The following is a 21,537-nucleotide window of genomic DNA, read 5'->3' on the forward strand; positions in this document are numbered from 1 at the left end:
TGTATTTCTGTAATTTTGAAGAGAAAACTGAAGCTCAAACAGGAGGACAATCGGTACAGTCCACCTTGGGTCAAGTTCCAGTGCAGCCCCCAGTCTGTCTCTGAGACAAGCCCACATGTTGGACCCGGCTCAGAGCAGGCGCTCAATGAATACCCACTGGAGAGAACCACTAGTGTCAGAAGGAAGCAGAGACAGCTACTGCACCAACCATAATAGCTCCAGGTGGTTTAACCCTTCCTAGGTGCCAGGAACTACTAAGCCATTCTCTCAATTTTCTCATTTGATCCCCAGGAAAAACTTCGTCGCGTAGGTGTCATCTTCCCCCTTGTGCTGATCTGGAAAGGGATGGGGGGTTCAGAGAAGCCCAGTGACTTTCCCAGAGAGGCACAGCAGGGCTGTGTGGTGGGTCCACTTTAAGTAGAAGGTCTAGGATTGCTGGACCTTCTTCCTTCCCCCACGGCATTAGGCCCTTACTCAGGGCTAGACAGTGTACACAGCCAAAACTTGGATCATCCCATGGAATATACACATCTCAGTGAAATTGTTTTACAAATGCAAAAAAAACGGGCTCTAAGAGGCAGAGGGATTTCCTCGAGGCCACACAGACAGAAAGAGAAGGAAAACAAAGTGGAGGCTTAAAAGAACGAATGCGTGAGTCTTTGTGGGGCTCCCTTCCTCTCCGAGGGCCTCTGCCCGCCACCTCACGTCCCAAGGGCCCGCCCCTCCCCTGCGGCCTTGCGGGGCCCCTTTAACCGGGAGGCGGAAGGGGCGGCGGGGAGGTGAGTGGCACCCAATGGGCTGCGCGGAGCGTCACTTCCCGGCGGCGAGTGGCGAGTGTCGGGGGTGGGGGGTGCCGGCGGGGGCGGGGCGGCGGGAGGAGGCGTTGGCAGCCGGCTGGGACCCACGCGGCGCCGCGGCCCGCCTAGCGTGCAGCTCTCCCACCCCGGCGGCGGCGGCGGCACGATGCCCTTTGACTTCAGGAGGTGAGTGTGGCGACCCCGGCACGCCGGGAGCCCCCTCCGCGGGCAGAGGGGTCACCCCGGCACGCCGTGGACCCCTCCCGCCTTGCACGCAAAAGCAGTCCCCCGCCCTGTCCATGCGTCGGCAGGCCCACACGGACCCCTGCCGCGCACGAAGCCAGCCAGAGCCTCGGAGGCCCCCCTCGTGCAGCGGGAGACGAACCCACCCACCTTCCGTCCTCCGAGCCCGGTCACCAGCCTGCCCCGACACTTTGCATTCCTCTCCCCCCCCAAATGGGAATCACATCTTCACCCTCCACCCCAGATAGGTACAAACCAGCATCTCCCACTTCCCTTTACTGAGTCTCCCTTAGTGGACCCCAGCCTAGCTGACAGGTAGGGCCAGGGCACCTCGAAAGAGCCCCAGGGATCTGCAAGGGTCTGCAGCCCCATATCCAGCCTGGCAACAGCTGGAGGGTTTTGGGTTTCCCACAGTCTGAGGCTCCCCCAGGCTGGGCAGATGAGGAGACCTGTTCCGATGGAGGCCTGTCCCCTGCCAGCCCTGGCCCTGTGCTTTGGGTGTGGGGGCACCATGGGAACAGGAGGAGGCCTGGGAGCTTTGGGCAGGGCTCTGCAGAGGGGCCAGCAGGGTCTGGCCTTGGCTTTCTGCAGTCACCACAATGGGTCTTTTGTAGGGTCCAGCTGCCTCATGGTGCACATTGTGCAGAGCCAGGCAGGCGTTCTGGAACCCTGCCTGGGAAGGGGTCTCCTCCAGACATTCCATTGAGGTATGGAGCCCCAGGGGATGCCCTGGCCTGAGGCAGCCACACTGTGGGTGTCTGACTGGGAAAAAAGTGGGGCTTTAGCGCAGAGGCGGGGATTGGGGGTGGGTGGGAACTGGATTAGAATCCTGGCTCTCCCCCTCCGCTGAGCAGCTTGGTATATTCTAGAAGTTTAGGGAAACAGGCTCTGGGTTCAGACCTCCTCATCGCTGCTCAGCTGGGTGACCTCAGCAAGTGTCTGAGCCCTCTCAATATCTTGGTTTCACTACCTGAAAATTGGGGCTAAAAATATGGTCCCCACCTGCGAGGACTGAGTGCATGAGACACCCTTAACACAGTCTGGCATGGTTTGGAGCTCAGAAGCAGGGCATTAGTGGATGAGGGGTTTCTTCATGAGGTGTTTTCTTCACCCGTAAAATAGGGATTTGGATGCCTATGTCTCAGGAGGGGTTTCTCCCTCCCCTCTTACAGGTGTGGATGAAGTCGGTAAAGTGACAGCCCACCCAGAGAGAAAGGTCCCTAGCCTGCCGTGACCCCCATGGTATGGGGGCATGTTGGGGTTAGGCTTAGAGAGGGCATCAGCTTTGGATCTCTTGCTGGCTGACGTGGTTTTCCAGCCTGTCCTGGGCACCAGTGCCATCTGGCAAATGTTTGCCAACTTCCCGCCCGTACTAGGCAGTCTGGAGGCTGACACCAGGGTCCCTGAGACAAGTGCTCACGGACTCAGGGCAATTTTGAACAAGGAAATCCTCTCTGGTGGAATTCAGGGGCAGTCCTAATACCAATAGTTAACGTCCTGCCATGACAGCTGGGGTTAGCTCATTGATTCCTGGTTCCACAAAGTGTCCCCTTCCCCAGGCTGACAATAAAGATTCCTATCCCCCTCCTTTGTCCCCATGTGATTCTGTATATTCTAGTGATTTTGAGCTTGTTGGAAAAATCACTGCTTTTGGTTATCTTATCCTTTTTCTCTGCACCTCATTGCCCAACCCCCCTCATCATATAGAGGAGGAAGTTGAGGCTCCAGGGTCTGATTCCCAGGTCACACGTGGCTCCTGACCTGGTGCCCCTTGAGTTGGAGGTTTGAGGGACACGTAATGTAAAGTTAGGAAACAGGTGTGTGTGGGGGGGTTCTTCTCTAGCCTTAGGTCTTGGAGGGTCCTGCCCATCAACAGCCCTGTATTAGGCATTGATATTTAAAGGGAGAAATGGCCCAGCCCTGAAAGGCCAACCTGAGCCTCCCCAGGCACACTTCAGGTCCAGAGTGCCCAGGTGCCATTGATGCCCCAGCTTAATGAGGTGTTTTAATGAATTCCTTGAGGGCTGGGCTCATCACTGAATGGTGAGAATGGACTCAACACTTGACATTTGCACCTTGGAGGACAAGCCATTTGTGCCCAGCAAACCTGTGCCCTTTAAGATTCATTAACTTCAAGGCTCCGGGTCTTGGGTTCTAAGGAAGGTTCTACTGTACCCACATACCTTCCTCCTCTTCGGTGATCATTCATCAAGCCTTTACTGAGTGTCCACTCCATGCTCAGCCCTCTGCCACATGCCCCACTGTGGGGAGGTGAGTGGCCCATGGCCCAGCTCTCTGGGGGACCAAGAGGAAAAAGGAAAAGGGCATGATAGGGTCTCAGGAAAGGGGGGTGTGTGAACTGGTGAGCAGGGAGAATCCATTCCTTTGTCACCTGAGAGAGGGAATTTAATCTTCAATTTAAATCAAAGGGGAGGGAGACTCCACTGAGTAGAAGCTATTTGCCCTGGGCCCTACAATGCATGAGCTGGTGGAGCTGGGATTTGAACTCAGTGCTGTTAGCTCCAAAGCCTTAGCTCTGGGAGAAAAGGGAGAACAAGGAGGGACCCGCTGTCTGATCTTTTAAGAATGGTGGGGAATAGAGAGGGGATACTATGATTAGACCTTCTCCCCCAGTTCAAGGCCAGGGAGAAGACAGACTTCCTCCTTGTGTAGCTCTTTTTAAAGTAAGGACGGGGAAAAATAGCAGCCTCTTGCCCTTCCTTATCAAAAATGCTCCTTATTTTCTTACTGCCTGTGGGACCTTGTGCAATTTACTGAGCTGTGTGTTTTCTTGCCTGTAAAATGGGCATGATAACAGTACCCACTGAAGTAGGATTGCTGGGAGAGGAGACAATGTGTGTAAAGCATTTAGATCCCAGTAAATTTTGGCTGCTATTTCACTATTTGTGTCATTTCATTTAAGCACTTACCATCTCCTAACATACAATATAATTCACTTTTGTTATTCTTGTTCTCTTTCTCCCTCCCATTAGGATGTGAGCTCCCAAGGGCAAGATTTGTTATCTGGTTTACTCAAGGTTGTATCTCCAGTGCTTAGAATGGTGCTTGGGCCAAACTCACCCCTTGGAAATGCCTCTTTAAGTCTGTCAAGGAAGCCAAAGGCACTGTATAATCTGATATACCAACTCTTCCTTTAGTGGGCAGTTTTCAACTCTTGGTGGCTAATTTTGTCCTTGAATTTGCTCTTTCTAAATTGTTTTTGAGAGAGGAGACAGAAGGCAGAGGAGAGATCCTGAGCCCTTAAATGATTACTTGTGTTTGCTTTGCTCCTGTTAAATTGTTTCTTTAGTAATTGGACGTTGCAGTTGTGGAACTGGCCTTGTGACCCAGATCCGTGGGTGTTGTACCCAGTTCCGGCTGGCCTGGGGCCAGTAGCACCTGCCGCCTCCAGCTCAGGAGGCTGTGGCAGCCCCAGCCCAGGATGGGTGAGGGGGAAAGATAACAGCATTGGGCAGTCCCTGTAGCCCAGACCCAGGGGAGCCTGGGCACTCCTTCCAGGGAGGGTGCAGGTGGATGGCTCCCCGGCAATGGCAGCCCCCAAGTCAAAACCTCAAACCTGGGGATTATCACTACCTTGCCACTGACCAGTTGCACCCTGGGACAGTTGACTTGCTCCCCTGGATCCTCAGTTTCTTCGTTTTAAGGAGGGGATGGTAACCTTTGCTGCTTTACCTGGTAGGGTAGATGTAGGGGTAAGTGCGATGTCCCTGCAATGTAGGGCCAGGTATATAATTTGTGGGGCCTGGTACAAAATGAAACTGTGGAGCCCCTTGTTGTAAATAATTTCTGGGTGATGATAGCAGAGCATTTAGTCATGCATGGACCCCTCTGAGCATGAGAATCTGTGACTGATGGGTCCTATGCAAATAATGCTGACCCTGCTGCTGTGGGTTAGTTTGGCCTCCATTGCCCCTCACTCTGGCCTTCTAAGTGGTCTCTCCCCCTCCAGGAGACCCCAGATCACCTCAGGACCCCTGAGTAAGCTTTTCAAACTTGTTCATGCCCTGGGTTCAGCCTTCAAATGGGTCCCATTGCTCTGAGGATCAAGTCTGAATTCCTTAGTGCCCCAACGGGCACTAAATGTCACACCTTGCCAGATGGGGCCCCTGAAGACCCTGGTAGTCCCCTTACTCCCATACCAAGCTAAGCCCCAGCAACCATAGGGGGCTCTGATCACACAGCTAACACTCAATAGAGAGGAACTAACGTAAATTTCTACCCTGCCTCATTTCGGAAGGAACTCCAGGAAGCTGACAAGAACACATTCTTTACAAGAAGTTTTAAAAAATATAAATAGACTTAAAAATCAAGGCAAAAAGGAAATAAAAATTTTACTGGAGTGAAAAAAAGCAGTATTTTGTGTTTATTGAGCCAGGCACTATTGTGAGGATCTTACATGTATCAACTGGTATGATTCCCCCAGCAGCCCTACAAGGCAGGCAGTGTTGTTGTCCCATTTTACAGATGAGCCAGTTGAGGTGGGGCAGAGTTAAGGAACATGGCCCATCAGCACAAGGAGCTGGGGTTGGAATGTTGCCATTTGGCTGTGCAGCTCCACTATGTCCTGTAGGCTTGCCTCTAAAGCTTTTTCTTTTCCATTCACTAAATTCAGAGAGAACTGAAAACTCTTCTAATTGGATTTATTGACTTTCTCTTCACTAATCCTCACCCAACAGTGCTCATTAAGAAGCTTATAACATTTTTTTTTCTTTTTTCTTTTTTTTAACTAGCCACATGTAGTCTGGCACCTGATTCTGAAATTGTCTTTAACTAAAGACCCCCCCTCCCACCTTCCCCTCCACCACCAACTTACAGCATCTCACTCTAGAGGGTCCAGATTTTCTCACCTGGCCGCTGGGGCTTTTTAGCTTACAGCATGTGTTTACCTGCTCATCTGGACATGGAATGAGATGGAAAATCACTCCGCCCAGGGCAATTTGGATTCCTGTCTATAATACCGTAGTAGTTTGAAACGGGGCTTTAGGCAGCCCTGTTGAGTTCCATTCCCCATCTGGTAATCCTTTCATATTTTATTTTGGAATTGCTCCTAGGCAGTTTTCATCAGGCATCGGAGAGCAGGCAGGGTGTGAAGAGGGCATTTGGGGTGAAGCTTACCTAGTACTTCTAGATCAGTGAGCCTCACCCTCCCTGTACTTTGGAATCACTTGAGTTTTAAAAATCCCCAAGCAACCTGCAACCCAGGCTCAGTAATCAGGATCTAAGGGTGGGTCCCAGGCATCAGTATTTTTTAAAGTCCCCCACGTGATTCTAGTGCACAACCAAGACTGAGAGGGAATGCTCTAATTTGGGAATACCAATAGCAAGCAGGTCTGAGATCACCAGGGAAGCCAGGTGGTGGAGTAGAGCCTTGAAGGGAAGGCTAGGGAGTGAAGTTGTGGTCCCACCTGTCACTTGACAGACCTGCCATGACCTTCGGCAAGTCTGTTACCTGATAAAGTAGATGATAGGGGTGTTACCTTTCTATTCATATCCTTGCTCTTCAGAGGGTGGTCCCCAGACCGGTAGCTTCAGCCTCATCTGGGACCTTGTTGGAAATGCAGGATCTCAGTGCCCACCCTCAATCTGAATCTGTATTTTAACAAGATCCTGAGGTGATTCATACACATGTTAAAATTTACAAAGCTCTGCTGTGTGTGATTGACTTGACTTGGCATCCCCCAGTCTCTGCTCCTCCATACAACAGTGGCTGCCTTGCTAAAGGCCCTGACAAGTCCTGCACAGAAGAAACTGGAGTCACTTGGTTCAGCCCAACTTTTGCCAAATGTATAGTCTAAGACACCTTGTTGTTTATGGAGCACCTAGTACCATTTCTTAGAACACAGTTTGGGAAGTACAACCCTAATTGATCCTTTAGGGAAGTGGTAATTAGCCTAACTGTCTGTTGTCAACTTTAACTTTTAGGTCTATTAACTTTATTACATTGGTTGTATATGTGGGAAAAGTACAGGACAGAGAAAACCCTCCAACACTGCTATGTCTTGTTTTTTTTAAAACTCAGAGTTCCGTATTCTGCCAAGAGGCAGGGGACATGTAGGGTCCTTTACAAATATCTTCTTAACCTTTGAGTGGGCATTGTTATTCCTGTTTTATGTCTAGGAAAATTGACCCTCAGAGATGCTGGGTTACACAACTGGTGCATCAAGGAGCCCCTGCCCTTGAACATCAGCCTTCCTCCCGGAGCTTGCCTGGCTGCACAGTCGGACTGAAAGCAAGATCTGTTTGAAATGGACTAACTGTTCTGTTTATCCAAAAGGTGGAAACCCTATTCAAGAAGAGAGGCCTGGCTGTAATTAAACTTAAGTATAGTCACAGATCTCTGAAACGTTGGGTATTAGTGTTACATTAGCCCATCTATAACATTAACATTTTTTTCTCACATTCTGGTCTAGGTCTTGAATCTCTCTAGAGGAGGAGAGGATGTAACGTTAGTCTTATAACTGCCTCGTAGTTTTTAAGCTTATATGTTGAACACTGTTCTGGGAACCTCATTGGACTTAAAATCACACTGGCCTTATGAGATAGATACTATTATTAGTACTTTATTTTCTTTTTTTTTTTTTTTTAAATTAGCATACAGTAAAATTGGCTCTTTTTTTTTGGCGTACTCTTCTATGAAATTTAAGACATGTTTGTCATGTAATCAGCACCACCATCCAGATACAGAACAGCTCCATCACCCCAAAAAACTCTCTCATGCTATCACTTCATAGTCACATCATTAATTCATTTTTTTTTTTTTTCCAGCAGCTGGTCAGTAGGGGGATTGAACTCTTGACCTTGGTGTTGGAACACCTCACTCTAATCAACTGAGCTAACTGGTCAGCCCCTAAATTATTTTTTTTAAATGTGGTAATAACACCTAACATGGGATCTACCCTCTTTACGAATTTTTATATGCACAATATGGTGTTGTTAACTACAGGTACTAGTTTGTACAGCAGATCTCTAGAACTTACTCATCTTGCGTAACTGAAACTTTATACCTGTTGAACAGTTCCTCATTTTCCCTTCCCCCTAGCCCCTGGCAACTACCATTCTATTCTCTGCTTCTATGAGTGCTTATTTTAGATACTTCATATAAGTGGAATCCTACAGTATTTGTCTTTCTGTGTCTGGCTTATTTTACTTATAATGTTTTCCATATTTTTTTTAAGGCTGAATCATATTCCATTGTGTATATATGCCACATTTTCTTTTCTTTCTTTCTTTTTTTTTTTTATAAAGATGACCGGTAAGGGGATCTTAACCCTTGACTTGGTGTGGTCAGCACCACACTCTCCCAAGTGAGCTAACCAGCCATCCCTATGTAGGGATCCGAACCCATGGCCTTGGTGTTATCAGCACCACACTCTCCCAAGTGAGCCACAGGCTGGCCCTATACCACATTTTCTTTATCTATTCATCCTCTGATGGACATTTTGGTTGTTTCTACATCTTGGTTTTGGTGAATAATGCTGCAGTGAACATGGGAGTGCAGACAACTCTTTGAGTTCCTGATTTCAATTGTTTCGGATAAATACCCAGAATTAAGATTGCTGGATCATATGGTAATTGTATTTTTAATTTTTCCAACGAACCTCTATACTGTTTTCCATAATAGCTGTACTAATTTACATTCCCACCAAGAGTGCACAAGGGTTCCCTTTCTCCACTTCCTCACCTACACTTGTCTTTTGTTTTTCTGACAGTAGTCATCTTAACAGGTGTGAGGTTATGATACTCTGAAATATATTTTGGTCTTCATCTTGGTCTCCTGACATGTAACTCCTTAAATCCTTAGAACCTCCGAAGTGATGAGTGTCTTTTATATGCTGATGACTAAATAGCTTCGGGATGGGGGCTGGTCACCTGAAAGACCAAGACAGAATTTAAGGGTTGAGACTTTCAGCCCCACCTCCCAAGCTCAGGGGAGAGGAGAGGGACTGAAGATTAAGTTGATTGCCAGTGGTTTAATCAGTGATGCCTGTGTCAATGAAGCCTCCACAAAAACCTGGGAGGACTCGGTTTGGCGAGCTTCCAGACAGCTGAACATGTGGAGATTCCTGGAGGGTGGTGTGCTCTTCTCCTATCCCTCCCCCTATGCATCTCTTCACCTCTATCCTTTACAGTAAACCAATAAACGTGAGTGTTTCCCTGAGTTCTCTGAGCAGCTTTAGCAAATTAATCAAACCTAAGGAGGAGATTGTGGGAACCTTGATTTATAGCTGGTCAGTCAGAAGTTCCAGGGGCCTTGACTTGTGACTGGCATCTGAAGTGGGGGGCAGTCTTCAGGACTGAGCCCTTTATCTGTGGAACCTGATGCTATCTTCAGGTAGCTAGGGTTGGAATTGAGTTGAATTAGAGGACACCCAGCTGGTGTCTGCTGCAGAACTGATTGCTTGCTGGTGGGGAGAAATCCCCACATGTGGTCATCGAAGTCTATCTTCTGTGTTGATTGTTGTGATGTGAGAGAATAGAAAAACCAGTCTATGTTTTTTTCCTCCCTCACAGAGGTAATATCTCATTGTGGTTTTGATTTGCATTCCCTGATGATTAATGATACTAAGCTTCTTTAAATGTATCAAGGGTCTTCAAAAAGTTCATAGAAAGTTTCGTATTATTTTTTAATTCAATTTTTCCACAAACTTTCTGAAGTACTCTCATACATGTTAGCCATTTGTATGTCTTTGGAGAAATGTCTATTCAAGACTTTTGCCCATTTTTAAATTGGGTTAGTTTTATTTGCTATTGAGTTGAAGTTCCTTATATATTTTGGATATTGTCTTAGTCTGTTTTCTGCTGCTATAACAGAACATCACAGATTGGGTAATTTATAAAGAAAAGAGATTTATTTGCTCATGGTTTTTGAGGCTGGGAAGTTCAAGAGCATGGTGCCAGCATCTGGTAAGGGTCACCTCCTGGTGGAAGGGTGGAAGGCAGAAGCAAATGCATGAGACAGAGAGTAAAGGCGACCAAACTCTTGCGCCAGACTGTGCTGTGACAACAACAGTGTCCACAGTGATCACCATTCATCAAGTGCCAGGCTAACAGCTTTTTGTGGGTTCCCTCAGTTCATGCTCAAGTCAGGTAGAAACCATTTCCATTCAGATGATGAAGAGGCCGAGGTACAGAGAGATGACAGGACTTGCCCAGGGTCACACAAACAGCAGGTGATACAGCTAAGACTCGAGTGCTTGCCTGTGATGCCACAGCTGGCTTTCTTAACCACAGCTTCATGCCCCAGGAGGGGAGAGTTATCACCTTGATTTTCTTTTTTTTTTTTATCGCCTTGATTTTCTTATGTTTAGAGTTTGTTGCCCTGGAAGCCTTTGGGCGTGGGGGGGGGGGGTCTGGGTCGCTGGAGAGGAGGCCAGGATGGGTGATCATTTCCTGTCACCATGCGCATCTGTGGGCAGGAGATTACTGCTGAGCCCCTGTTGGGGAGAGGGATGCAGCGCTTCCTGTGGTCAGTGGGTGGGGCTGGTCCTCCTGCCAGAGAAAGCTCTGGCCACCCCCTGGAACCCCCATCAACAGGCCAGGAACAGGCTGGGGTGGTGGGGTCATTTGTTCATTGAACATTTATTGAGGGCCTACTGTGCACCAGGTTTTATTGTAGCAGCTGGGGACATAGAACTGAGCTAAACAGACAACCCCTGCCCTCTTTGACCTTGTGAAACTTATGGTTTAGTTCTGGTATTTTGCTTCTGTTTCTCTCTTTTTTAATTAAATACCCTTTTTCATTTTGGAATAATTTAGATGTACAGAAAAGTTGTCAAGATAGTATGGATATCCCATATCCATTCCACTGTGGTTCCCACCTTACATTACACATTTGTCACAACCAAGAAGCTGACATTATCATTATCATTATTATTATTATTATTATCTAAACTCTAGACTTTATTTGGATTTACCCGTTTTCCACTAATGTTCTTTCAGTGCTCCAGGATCTAATCCAACATCCCACATTACATTCAGTGGTCGTGTCTCTCCAGTCTCCCCTGGTTGGGGACAGTTTCTCAGTCCTTCCTTGTGGTTCATGACTGTGGCAGTCTTGAGGAGGACTGTCTAGGCATCCTATAGAATTCCTCCAATCTGGGTTTGTGTGAGGGTTTCTCATGAGGGGACGGGGTTGTGAGTTTTGGGGAAGTATCCCCAGAGCGATGCCCTTCTCAGTGCATCCTATCAGGGGTACAGGACATTAACGTGACCTCGCTGGTGATCCTGGCCTTCAGCACTGGGTTAAGGCTGAGTATAACTCCTCATTTGGGTTGGTGGTCTTTCTTTCCCCTCCTCCCTTCACGGTAAGCTGACCCTCCTGGAGAGAAGTGGACAACCAGCATCCAGAATCCCTTGTGTGATGTCATATGACTTAGCCTTGCGTCTTTCTGCTCAGTCTCTGCAGGACCCACAGCAGCAAGCACCTTGGATCACTTCTGAGCCCTGCAGTGTAAAACGTGGGTGGGAGAAAGGATCTTGTAAGGACCGATTGTCTTCCCTGCCCCCACCCTGCTCCCTGTGCCAGGCAGATGTCCGGCAGCTTATAGTTGTGGTCTCATTTTACCTTCATTACAAACCTGCAGGGTAGGAGGTACTGTTGCATCCTGGGGTGGGGAGGAGGCAGAGCTGAGCTTATAGCTGATCCGTCCCACACTCCACAATCTTTCCGTTATACCCTGTGCCCTCTGTAAGAAGAGCCAGTAGTGAGGGCTGTAGGGGCCATGTCATAAGAGAAACCTTGAAAAGATGAGGAATATTTTGGAACTGTTCTAAGGGGTGGCCATGAGACTTGTCATAGAGTCTTTTAGGCCCCTTGCAGTAGACAGGGTGGTGGGCCTGTCCTGAGCTCATTCCTGTGAATTTAGGAGGTGGCTGTTTGCTCCTGATGAGACAACATCGCCCCATCTTTCTGTACTAGCTGAAATCTCACCCACCCTCTGCAGCCAGTCTCAAACATCCCTTTCTCAAAGCAGTCATCCCAGTTCTTCCGAGGGGGCTGATGCCCCTCCCCCTGTATTGTGCTTTCCCACAGCGCCTGTCTCCACCTGGCTCTGTGCCAAAAGCCTCATTGCTGCCTTCCTGCCTTACTCGCAGGGCCTAGGGCCGTAGCAATGGCACAGTTGTGCTGTGTCCTGCAGGACCTGGCTCAGGGACTGGCACATAATCAGGGCATGGTAGTTCCTGGGTGATGTGCTTAGCAGAGGCTACATGACATTGTGACAGAGCTAGGGCTTTGCCCATCTGACAGTCCTGGGTGCAAGTCTCAGCTTCACTACTTTATTATTATTATTATTATTACATTCAAAGATGTTGCGGAGCAGGTGGGTGGAGGGGGAGAGCAGAAGGGGGAGGGGGATAGGATGGGAGGATGAAGAAGAGGATAGGGGGCATGGTCAGTTTCATGACTTCTTGGTGTGTGACCTTGAGCAAGATGCTCCACCCCTCTGGTTCCTCAGTTGCCTCATTGAAAGATAAGCCTAATAATAAATGGCATCTCACTCTCAGGACTGTGGTGAGGATCGAAAGAGTTTGTCTCTGTAAAGCCTTTAGGACTGTACTTGGCATCTATTAGGTGCTTGGTACTTATTTGTTATAGGAAAAAGCACCAGGATACCTGGGCTGTCATTGAAGATTAATGGGAGGGCAGGAAATTGAACTAGAGAAGCTTCCTTTGTATTAGCTGAACTCAGCTCATTCCTATAAACAACCTGAAAATCTCAGTGTTGCAGAGCAACACGAGTTCAGTTTTTGCTCGTATAGAGTCACAACAGAAGGTGTGATGTCCTGCTTCCCCTGGTACTCAGAGACCTTGGTTCCTTCCATCTGATGGCTCTGCCCACTCCAGGGTGTGTTGAATCCTCTCCTTGGCCTGTGGTGACAGGCAGAGAAAGGGAGGATGGAGAAGGTCAGATGGCGGGTCAGCATGTGGCGCCAGCACTTCAGCTCACGTTCCTTTGTCCAGAACTCAGGGACCTGGTCACAACTAACTGCAGGAGCAGTCAGGAAATATGATCCAGTGTGCCCGGGAGGACAAGAAAAGAATAGGTTTTAATGAGCACATAACTGTCTCTGCCATGGTAACTTAAGTCAGTATTTTTCAACCTTCCACCATTCTGGTAGCATCTTCATAAGTTTTTGGCATATTCATAAACAACATGTGTTATTTACTTAATTTTTCTTTAAATTACTTAATTTTTCAATTTAAAACTTTTATTGATGAAAGGTAACTTTATAACATCTTTGAAAATGGAAAAGCAGTATCACTTTCCATAAATAGATACAAATAATTACAATGGTGTTCAGTTCTTTTTTTTTTTTTTTTTTTTTTAAAGATGACCGGTAAGGGGATCTTAACCCTTGACTTGGTGTGGTCAGCACCACGCTCACCCAGTGAGCGAACCGGCCATCCGTATATGGGATCCGAACCCGGGGCCTTGGTGTTATCAGCACCGCACTCTCCCGAGTGAGCCACGGGCCGGCCCCAATGTTGTTCAGTTCTAACTAGCTAGTGGTGCCTGCTGTGTTGCTGGGTCTGTTACAAAGGAGATATTAGCAAGTGCCAGAGAGAGGAGGTGTTGAAGATGGGGTAGTACCACCCTGATACTGTCATTGATGTTCTTGGAATACTTAAAAGAGAGCTGAACGGGGAGTATCCTCTCTGTGAGGTCTAACATCACTTAACTGCCAGGTCCCCATATTGCCTGAAGTCAGGTCCCACCCGTGGCAGGGGTGCCACACTTCGGGAAATGCTGGTTTAGGGGACAGCCAGCACACAAGTTGTGCGCAGACAAATCCAAAATTTGCAGCAGGGAGAGGTGGATGAAAGTCACCCTTTAACCTTGTAGCTAGCCATCAGTGTTCGAAGGACTTTACAGTTTGCGAATTTTAGCACCTTGATCTGTGAGGGAGAAATGCATGGTGTCACTTTACCAATGGGAAAACTGAGGCCCAGAGCAGGGCATGATCCCCTCAGGGCCACACAGCAGACTTGAGTGCTCCATCCACTGTCCCAGCTACCTTTGGTTGGAGAAGACTTCCTGATATAGGTACATCTGTGGCTGGGCAGGGGTCCTGTGTTCATGCTGCTTTCTTACCTCTCTGTCCCTGTCACCTGCCTTGTATATGTGGCTGTGTTTGCAGGAGCTGGTAAATCAGAAGGCGGCCCTGGGCATGCTTGGGAACTTGTCACCCATTCACTGGCCCAGTGGGTGACACAAGTGTTGTCTGGTGACAGCATTGGTGGGTGCTGTCCCCTGGAGAACTGCTTAGCCATGTGCTGTTGAAGGGGGGCCTCCCTGTAGGTCCTGGCATGTCTTTCTGACATTGTTTCATGCTTTTGACTGCAGGGCAATTAGTTCACAGGGCAGAGTAGTCTGGCTTCCTCCCCTGCTCCTAATTCCCCTCCCACCCACCTGAAGTTATAACCACATGCACCAAGCCCCACCCATTGAAAACATGCAGGGTGCTGGGGATCTCCCAGCAACAAGGTGTTCTTATTCCCATTTTGGGGGTGAGGAGATTGAGGCCCAGGCAAATGGAGCTCCTTCGTTCCTTCCTTCCATCACCCAAAGATTTATTCAGGGGATTCTGGGGAAAACAAGCCTAACATTGTCTTCACTTTCGTGGTGATTCCAGGCTGTTGGGGAGGTGGGCAGAACAGCAGTGAACAAATGCTTGCACGAGTGGTTGTTTTCCACTGTGGTGAGTACTGGGAGGAAAGGAAAAGCAGATAGGAAGATAAAGAGTTCATAGAGAAGGAGCTAACTGGGTTAGCTTGGTTAACGAATACTTTTCCTCATAAAAGGCCTTCCCACACTGCCTCTTCAATCTAATTTAGGTTGCCCACCACACCTTCCCTGGCTGCATCTTTTTATCACACCTGGCCAGGTCCCTCAGGTCACTGAGCACAGTTACTTACACAGATGCATTGATTCACTGCACAGTTTGTTGTTTTCCATCTGTCTGCCTTGATGGAGTCTAAGTTCTTAAGGGCAGAGACCATATCTATGTGTTTATCCCAGGTCCTGGTGCTGAGTCCAGGTCTGCACACAGTGGATGCTCAGGAAATGTTTATTGAGTGAAGGAGGGAGAGAGGCGGGGGGAAGGGGCTGGCCGAGACAGAACCAGAACCCAGGTCTGTGACTGTGAGAACCACGCTCCCTCACCTCACACCTCCCACGAAGTGGCTCTGAACCCCAAATAAGATCCCCCACAATGTGGCAGAGGGGTCCACTGCCACTGAGATTGGACTTTCTTGCCATATCTCTTCTTTTGGAAGATGTTTTCCGTTTTCTCCTAAGTATGTAAACGCACCTGAAAGGATTTATTTTAACTGTGTCCAGAGGAATTAGGAAGTTAGACATTGCTCATGCCCTACCCAAAGGAGGAGCAGGTGACCCGCTACCTGTCCTGGGGAGGCCACCAGGTATACCCCCTCCTGCCCCCCATCCCCACTAGCTCCCCTTGCTTGAATCTGTGTAAGGGCAGTCAGGAGGGAGAGGACACCTGGCATTCCACCCTCACCCCAGCCTGGGGGTTAGGCTTAATTGTTTCCATTTTGAGAAGGGGTCTCAGAAGTTGAGGGGCTGGCTCAGAGTCACACGGCTGGCAAAGTAACAGAGCCAAGCCCTAATTCAAGATTCTCTGACCCCCCAGAAAAGTGAAGCTTTCTGTTAGATTACCTGACCCTGGAAATCCAAGTTGCCTGTTTGAGTTGAGCAACTGTGCTCTGTCTAGTAAACTGGCAGGTTTCCCTAATCACTTGGGGCCCTGTGCTGCCCCTGGAGAGTCTGATTCAGTTGGCCTGGGAATTTGCATCTTTCACAGGTGTTCTCAGCAATTTCTTAGGATCAAGCAAGCTGGGGAAATCCTGTGTAAGGGTTTCCCATTATGATTCAAATGTAACTCTGGAACTGGGTACCACAAATCTTAATTAACTTAGTATTGACCATCACAAAAGCAACTGATGGGACCTAAGAGTTTAGAAATCCCTTAGAATGTGTGTGTGACGATTGTTTTCTCTGCCAGTGAGGAAACAGAGGTTCAGGGGGTTTGAGTGACAGCTGGAAAGGGACCACAGGAACACACCTCTTCCGAATTTGCATCCCATACATTTCCTAGTTTACTGCAGGAGTTAGTTGTCTCTTGGTGAGTGTTGGGTCCTCAGATCCCTCCCAGTGACACGACACGGCTGTGGGTTTTGACTCCCCTCAGTCCCTGGTGCATAGCACAAGACCTGTCCAGTATTGTTCTGCATTCAGGTGTTTCTGGAAGGAGAGAGGAAAGGAGCTGCAGGTGCTAGACAGCTGAGGGCTGCAGGTGATAGCAGAAGTACAAACATTCGTTGAGCATCTCCTGGGTATCAGGAATAGTGCTACATAATATAAATACGTCATCTTATTCAGTTCTCATAACAAACCCGTGAAGTAGGGGCTTTTACTTCCCCCATTTCACGTGTGAGGAAACCGAGGTGGAGTGGTTCATCCTGGTGTTGGTATGTGTTGAGGTACTGGGCTGACTAGAATCAGTAAGTGAAGGAGCTGGAGGGGCCCTGAGGTGGGTTAAGCCAGCCCCCTCATTTTGGAGTGAAGGAACCAAGGTTCTGAAAGCTGAAGAGTCCTGCCCAAATTTACCCAGCAAGCCGGGTGGCAGGAGCTGGTTCCGGTCTGGGCCTGCCTGACTTTCCCCAACTCTGCTTCAGTTGGCCAAGCAGCAAAACTGGATCACACTTGAAGCCAGGTGGTTTGTCATCACTGAGTTAACCCTGAGTCAAAGGAGGGCATGAGAAGGTTCGCCCACCCACCTCCTCCCCGCCCTGTCCCACCCCGCCCTGTCCCTGCCCCAGGTCAGGCCCCTCCAAGTGGGGCCACATGGGCATGTCACCCCACTTGGATCTCCTCCTGCTGCTCACTCACCGGAGCATGACAAATCAGCCACCCAGGACTCAGCTTGTTCTGGAGCCACTGTTCTGTGCTGCCTGGGACAGCTGGGCAGAGGGCTCGGGTGGGTAGAGGGTGGTGGGGCACAGTGAAGTATGGAGAGAACCCAGGGCTTTGGAGTGTGGTGGACCTGGGCGTCCACCCTGACTCTCTCATCCACTTGCTGTGTGTCCTTGGGAAGCTCACTTCACCTCTCTGAGCCTGTTTTCTGGGGATGTAACCCTGCCCCTCAGGGTTGCTCTGCAGAGTCAGTGAGAGAACCCTGGCTCGCAGTAGGTCCTAACTCAGTGTCAGGGCCATTCTTCTTTTCATCTCCCATTTATGAAACTTCCTGACAGACTTGATCTTCTAAAGCAGAGTTTGCAAACTGGTAGCAGTGTGGTTGAATTTTGCCCACAGATGTGATTATTTGTTCCTTACATTAAAAAAAAGAAATTGAACTAAGTGCTAGAACTTCTGAATGAGAACATTGGGTTTCCAATGCCTCTGGGAAAACGGGCGTCACTGTCCAAACAGCAGCCACTGTTGTGGCTGAGGAGTGGCCACCCCCTGTAGAGGGGCACACACTCTCCAGCCCCCCACTGCTTCTTGTTGCCTCACACCCAGCCTGCTTCATTTATGCGACTGGCAGCCTCATCCTTAAGGGGCCAGCTTTAAGGGAGTGGGAATCTGAGGGAAGATGGGCCACAGGTGAAAGTTGGGCTGGGTAGGGCTCTGGGACCCTAAAAGTGGGGAGACATGAAGGATCAGAGGCCCAGGATCCAGATGGGGAGGTGGGGATTGTCATTTCAGTGACTCTAGATACCTTGAAGATCTCTCTGAAACAGGACAGTCTTAAAACCAAATTGATTCGACCCAATAGAGCGGTGGTTGTAAAGAGCCCAGATTCCTTAGACAGACTCCCTGGGTAAAAATGTTCCGTTTACCAGCTCTGTGACTTTGGATATGTTAGTAAACTTCTCTGTGCCTCACTTTTCTCATGTGAAAATGAGAATAATGGGTTGTTAATACATGTGCCCAACATATGGTAAGTGCCCCTTAAATGTCAGTGGCTAATATGATTCCGTCCCCAAAAGATTTGCCCAAGATCTTCATTAAGAGATGATCTGTAAAGTTTCCTGGAGAGATCGGCCTGTGTGTAGAAATCCTAAGCAGAGACCAGTGTCATTAAGTCTATGCCTGCCAGTAAGTGAACCAGCCAATAAGAAATTGCTGGAGAATCAGGTGTATTGTCACATTTGATTGGGGGAGGATAGCATTTTTTTGTGCCTCCGCTTTAGCCCTGTGCTTAAAAGACTCCGTCAAGCCCAGCCCATGGGAAAGGGTAGAAATGAAGACAGTGAGGCCCAGAGGCAGCCTTTAATTTTCCAAAATGCAGATGTGGTCTGCCCAGGTGCCCTTTGTCAGCTGTTAAACCTTCAGGACCTGGTTTTTGCTGGCTGATGTCAAACCAAAGAGGCCTCTTAACCTCTAACCCAGACTACTTCCTCATAGGGTCTTCTGATGGACCTCATGTCAACAGTGGACACCAGGGACCCAGGCAGAGATGTCTCCCTCTGAAAGGAGCCAGTGGCCTTTGGGAGATTAGATAGAGAACCATGGTTAAGAGCTTGGTCTCCAAAGCCCCCCTAGGCTGTCAGCACTATGAGAGCAGAGACTAGTTCTGCCTGTTCACTGCTGGATGCCAAGGGCCTAGGACAGTACCAGGCATACTGAAAGCTCAAAAAAAGTGTCAAATATGAATGAGCAGAGTCTCCCTGGAATTGAATCTCAGCTCTGCTACTTGCAGGCTGATTTGCTAGCAATTTACCACATTGTCAGTGGGGATGGTAATACAAGTTTAGCACCCCTAATCCAAAAATCTGAAATCCAGAAATGCTTCAAAATCTGAAAATTTGAGTGCCAACATGACACTCAAAGGAAATGCTCATGGGAACATTTTGGATTTTGGATTTTTGGATTGGGGATGTGCAACCAGTATGTATTCTGCAAATATTCCAAAATTCAAGAAAATCTGAAATCCAAAACGCTTCTGGTCCCAAGCATTTCAGATAAGGGATATAACCTGTAGCACATTGCTCCTGAAGACAGTAGAATTTCAATGAGATAAACACGTGTAAATCACTTGGCATGGCACCCAGCCATAGTAAATGCTTAGTACGTGTGGCTGTGGTCATCACCTGATTTACACAAGTGTTTCTGTGTTTGGACCTTGATACAGGCTCCCACATGGGACTCTGGCCCTGTGGGTGATAGTGTTACAACTGGCCTTTTGGAATATTTATCTGATTCCCAAACAAGTAATAGCCCAGAGGAGAGAGGACCTCTGGGGAGAGCCACTGCTGTTTGTCAAAGTGCCTGTGCATACTTATGTATGTATAAGTATGCATATAAGTGTACATATGGGTGTGTACATGTGAAAAGCTGTGTGTTCTCATGTCTTTGCTGCAGGCCCACAAGGTGACCATCAGTGCCCCAGCCAGTGTCACTCCATGGGGCTCTCCAGTGTGGGGACATGGGATGTGAACTTTGTGTCCACCCTCTCACCCGGCTTAACCAGTTTGCCATGTATTGTTGCCTGGAAGGCTGTTGTGCAGAAGATACAATGTGATATGAATGTGCCCTGGGCTCAGCAGCCCCAGTGACTTGTGAGTGGCTCTTGGGTCTGCCCCTGCCTCAGGGAGAAGCAGCTAAAGGAGTCATGGCCACAGCTCCTATTGTTCTGTATGCTGGCTTTCAGAAGTCCCTTTATACCCCCAAGGGTTCCTGAAGTGGTGGAGGTGGAAGTGGAGGTAGAGAATCTGGTCCGGCCTGCCCAGATGTATAGTCCACAGTGGAGCCTTCTGCCAGGTGCCTCTTGGCTCTCTTCAGAAACGTATCTAGCATTTCCCTCACTTGATCCCCAGCAGCAGCCCTGTGGGAAGGAGTCACCCATTTCACAGATGGGGAAATTGAGGCTTATGGAGTCAGTTTGCCCAACTGGCTGGGGGCAATTTGCTGGTTAAAATGCAGATTCCCACAGCTCCACCTGGAGATAATGATATGGGGAATCAGGGCCAGGGCCTGTGTATTTTAAGCAATCTCTCTGGGAAGTTATAATGATCAGAAGAGTGGGAAACACAAGTGAGAACTCTGGGTCTCCCAGACCCAGGATTGTGCCCTAGCCCTGCTCAGATTTGCTCAGTTGGGGCGAATCACATCACCCCTCTGGGCTTCCTTCAGAGGGTGTGGGTGCCCACCACCTCCCCTGAGTGGCATTTCCCAGAACACCAGGACACACCAAGAGGCAGGGATGGTGACACTGGCTTCTTGGAGGGTGGTGGGGGCAGGAGAGGAAGCACATCCACCTGCATCCCATAGCTGGTCTGGATCCAAAGAACACAGCCCCAGACATTCCTCCACCTTGCACTTCTCTGCTGATGGCTTGGCTGGGCCAAAAGTTCCATCCAGAGCACTTCTGCTGACATGGTCTCCATTCTAACTGGCACCTTGTTGGCTCATTTGTTCATTCATTCATCTGAGTAACAGTTATCTGTTGAGCACCTACTGTGTGCCACACACTGTGCTGAAGCTGGGGTATCAAGCTGACCAGCAGGGACACGATACCCCCGCTCAGGGAGCTCACACTTCAGCAGGCAAATGGACAGTTACATGACTGAGAGTTTTCTGAGCAAGAATATCCAGGGAACTCTGGGGACGTTGTGACCTAGCTTTGTGTAGGATTCAAGGAGGCCTCCCCATGATGCTCACCCTGAGAGATTAGTGACAAGCAGAACTGGCTACGTTCTGGGACAAGGGGTCCAGGCCTGTGCAGAGGCAAAGTCAGGAGTGAACTGTCTGCACATGGTGAACTGACTAGAGAGTGCACCAGGGAGGCAGAATATTCTGGGTGCGGTGGGGAAGGTGCCCTCGATCCTCCACACAGCGAGCACAGGTTTTGTACAGGGGCACCAGGTTCTGCATTGTGGTGTGGACAGCCTGCCCAGGTGGCACAGTGGAGACTAGCTGGGGAACAGCCTGGTGGGGACCAGGCCCACAGCTGCTGGCTCTGTGGTGTCCAGTCTTTTTGCCAAGAGGCCTCTTTGATTCACATTTTCCCCATTGACTTGATGTTTTGGAAATGTTGACCTTCAATTCATAAAATGTCCTTATTAAATTGTAAGCCACATCCCATTCAATTAAAGAATGACGGGTGACTCAGTTCATGGCCTCTTGGCAGGAGGGAACCTGGTACGCTTGAGGCCAAAGAAAAGACACATGTCTTATCAGTGATCCCTGTGTCCCCTGGGAGCAGGGTGCGGGGGGGGGGGGCAGCAAGTCAGTCCTGTGAGTATATGGACTGGAGAGTGAGGCTGAGTGAGCACCAGGCTGGAGAAACTGACAAGGCTGGAATGCCAGGCCCAGGCAGGTGGACTTTGGGCCTTACAAGAAGCAAAGAGCCCCATTGGAAAGGTGAGCCTTGTTCACACAGGCCAGAGAGGAGTCAAGGCCACATATGAAATGTGCTTGACTGAAAAAGAGGCAAATGCAGATGTGTA

At 48.9% G+C, this 21,537-nt stretch overlaps 1 protein-coding gene across 1 annotated transcript in view; it reads left to right on the plus strand.

The window, feature by feature from the left end:
* Positions 1-868: 868 nt before the first annotated feature.
* ERGIC1 (endoplasmic reticulum-golgi intermediate compartment 1) overlaps positions 869-21,537 on the plus strand; it is a 103,932-nt gene continuing 83,263 nt past the window's right edge. The window contains exon 1 of the mRNA XM_063087017.1: positions 869-983. Coding sequence (XP_062943087.1) covers positions 964-983 — 20 coding nt within the window. The 5' untranslated portion in view covers positions 869-963. The remainder of the gene's footprint in view (positions 984-21,537) is intronic.

The sequence above is a fragment of the Cynocephalus volans genome, chromosome 2 (assembly GCF_027409185.1).
Source record: "Cynocephalus volans isolate mCynVol1 chromosome 2, mCynVol1.pri, whole genome shotgun sequence".
In the NCBI taxonomy this organism is placed as follows: Eukaryota; Metazoa; Chordata; class Mammalia; order Dermoptera; family Cynocephalidae; genus Cynocephalus; species Cynocephalus volans.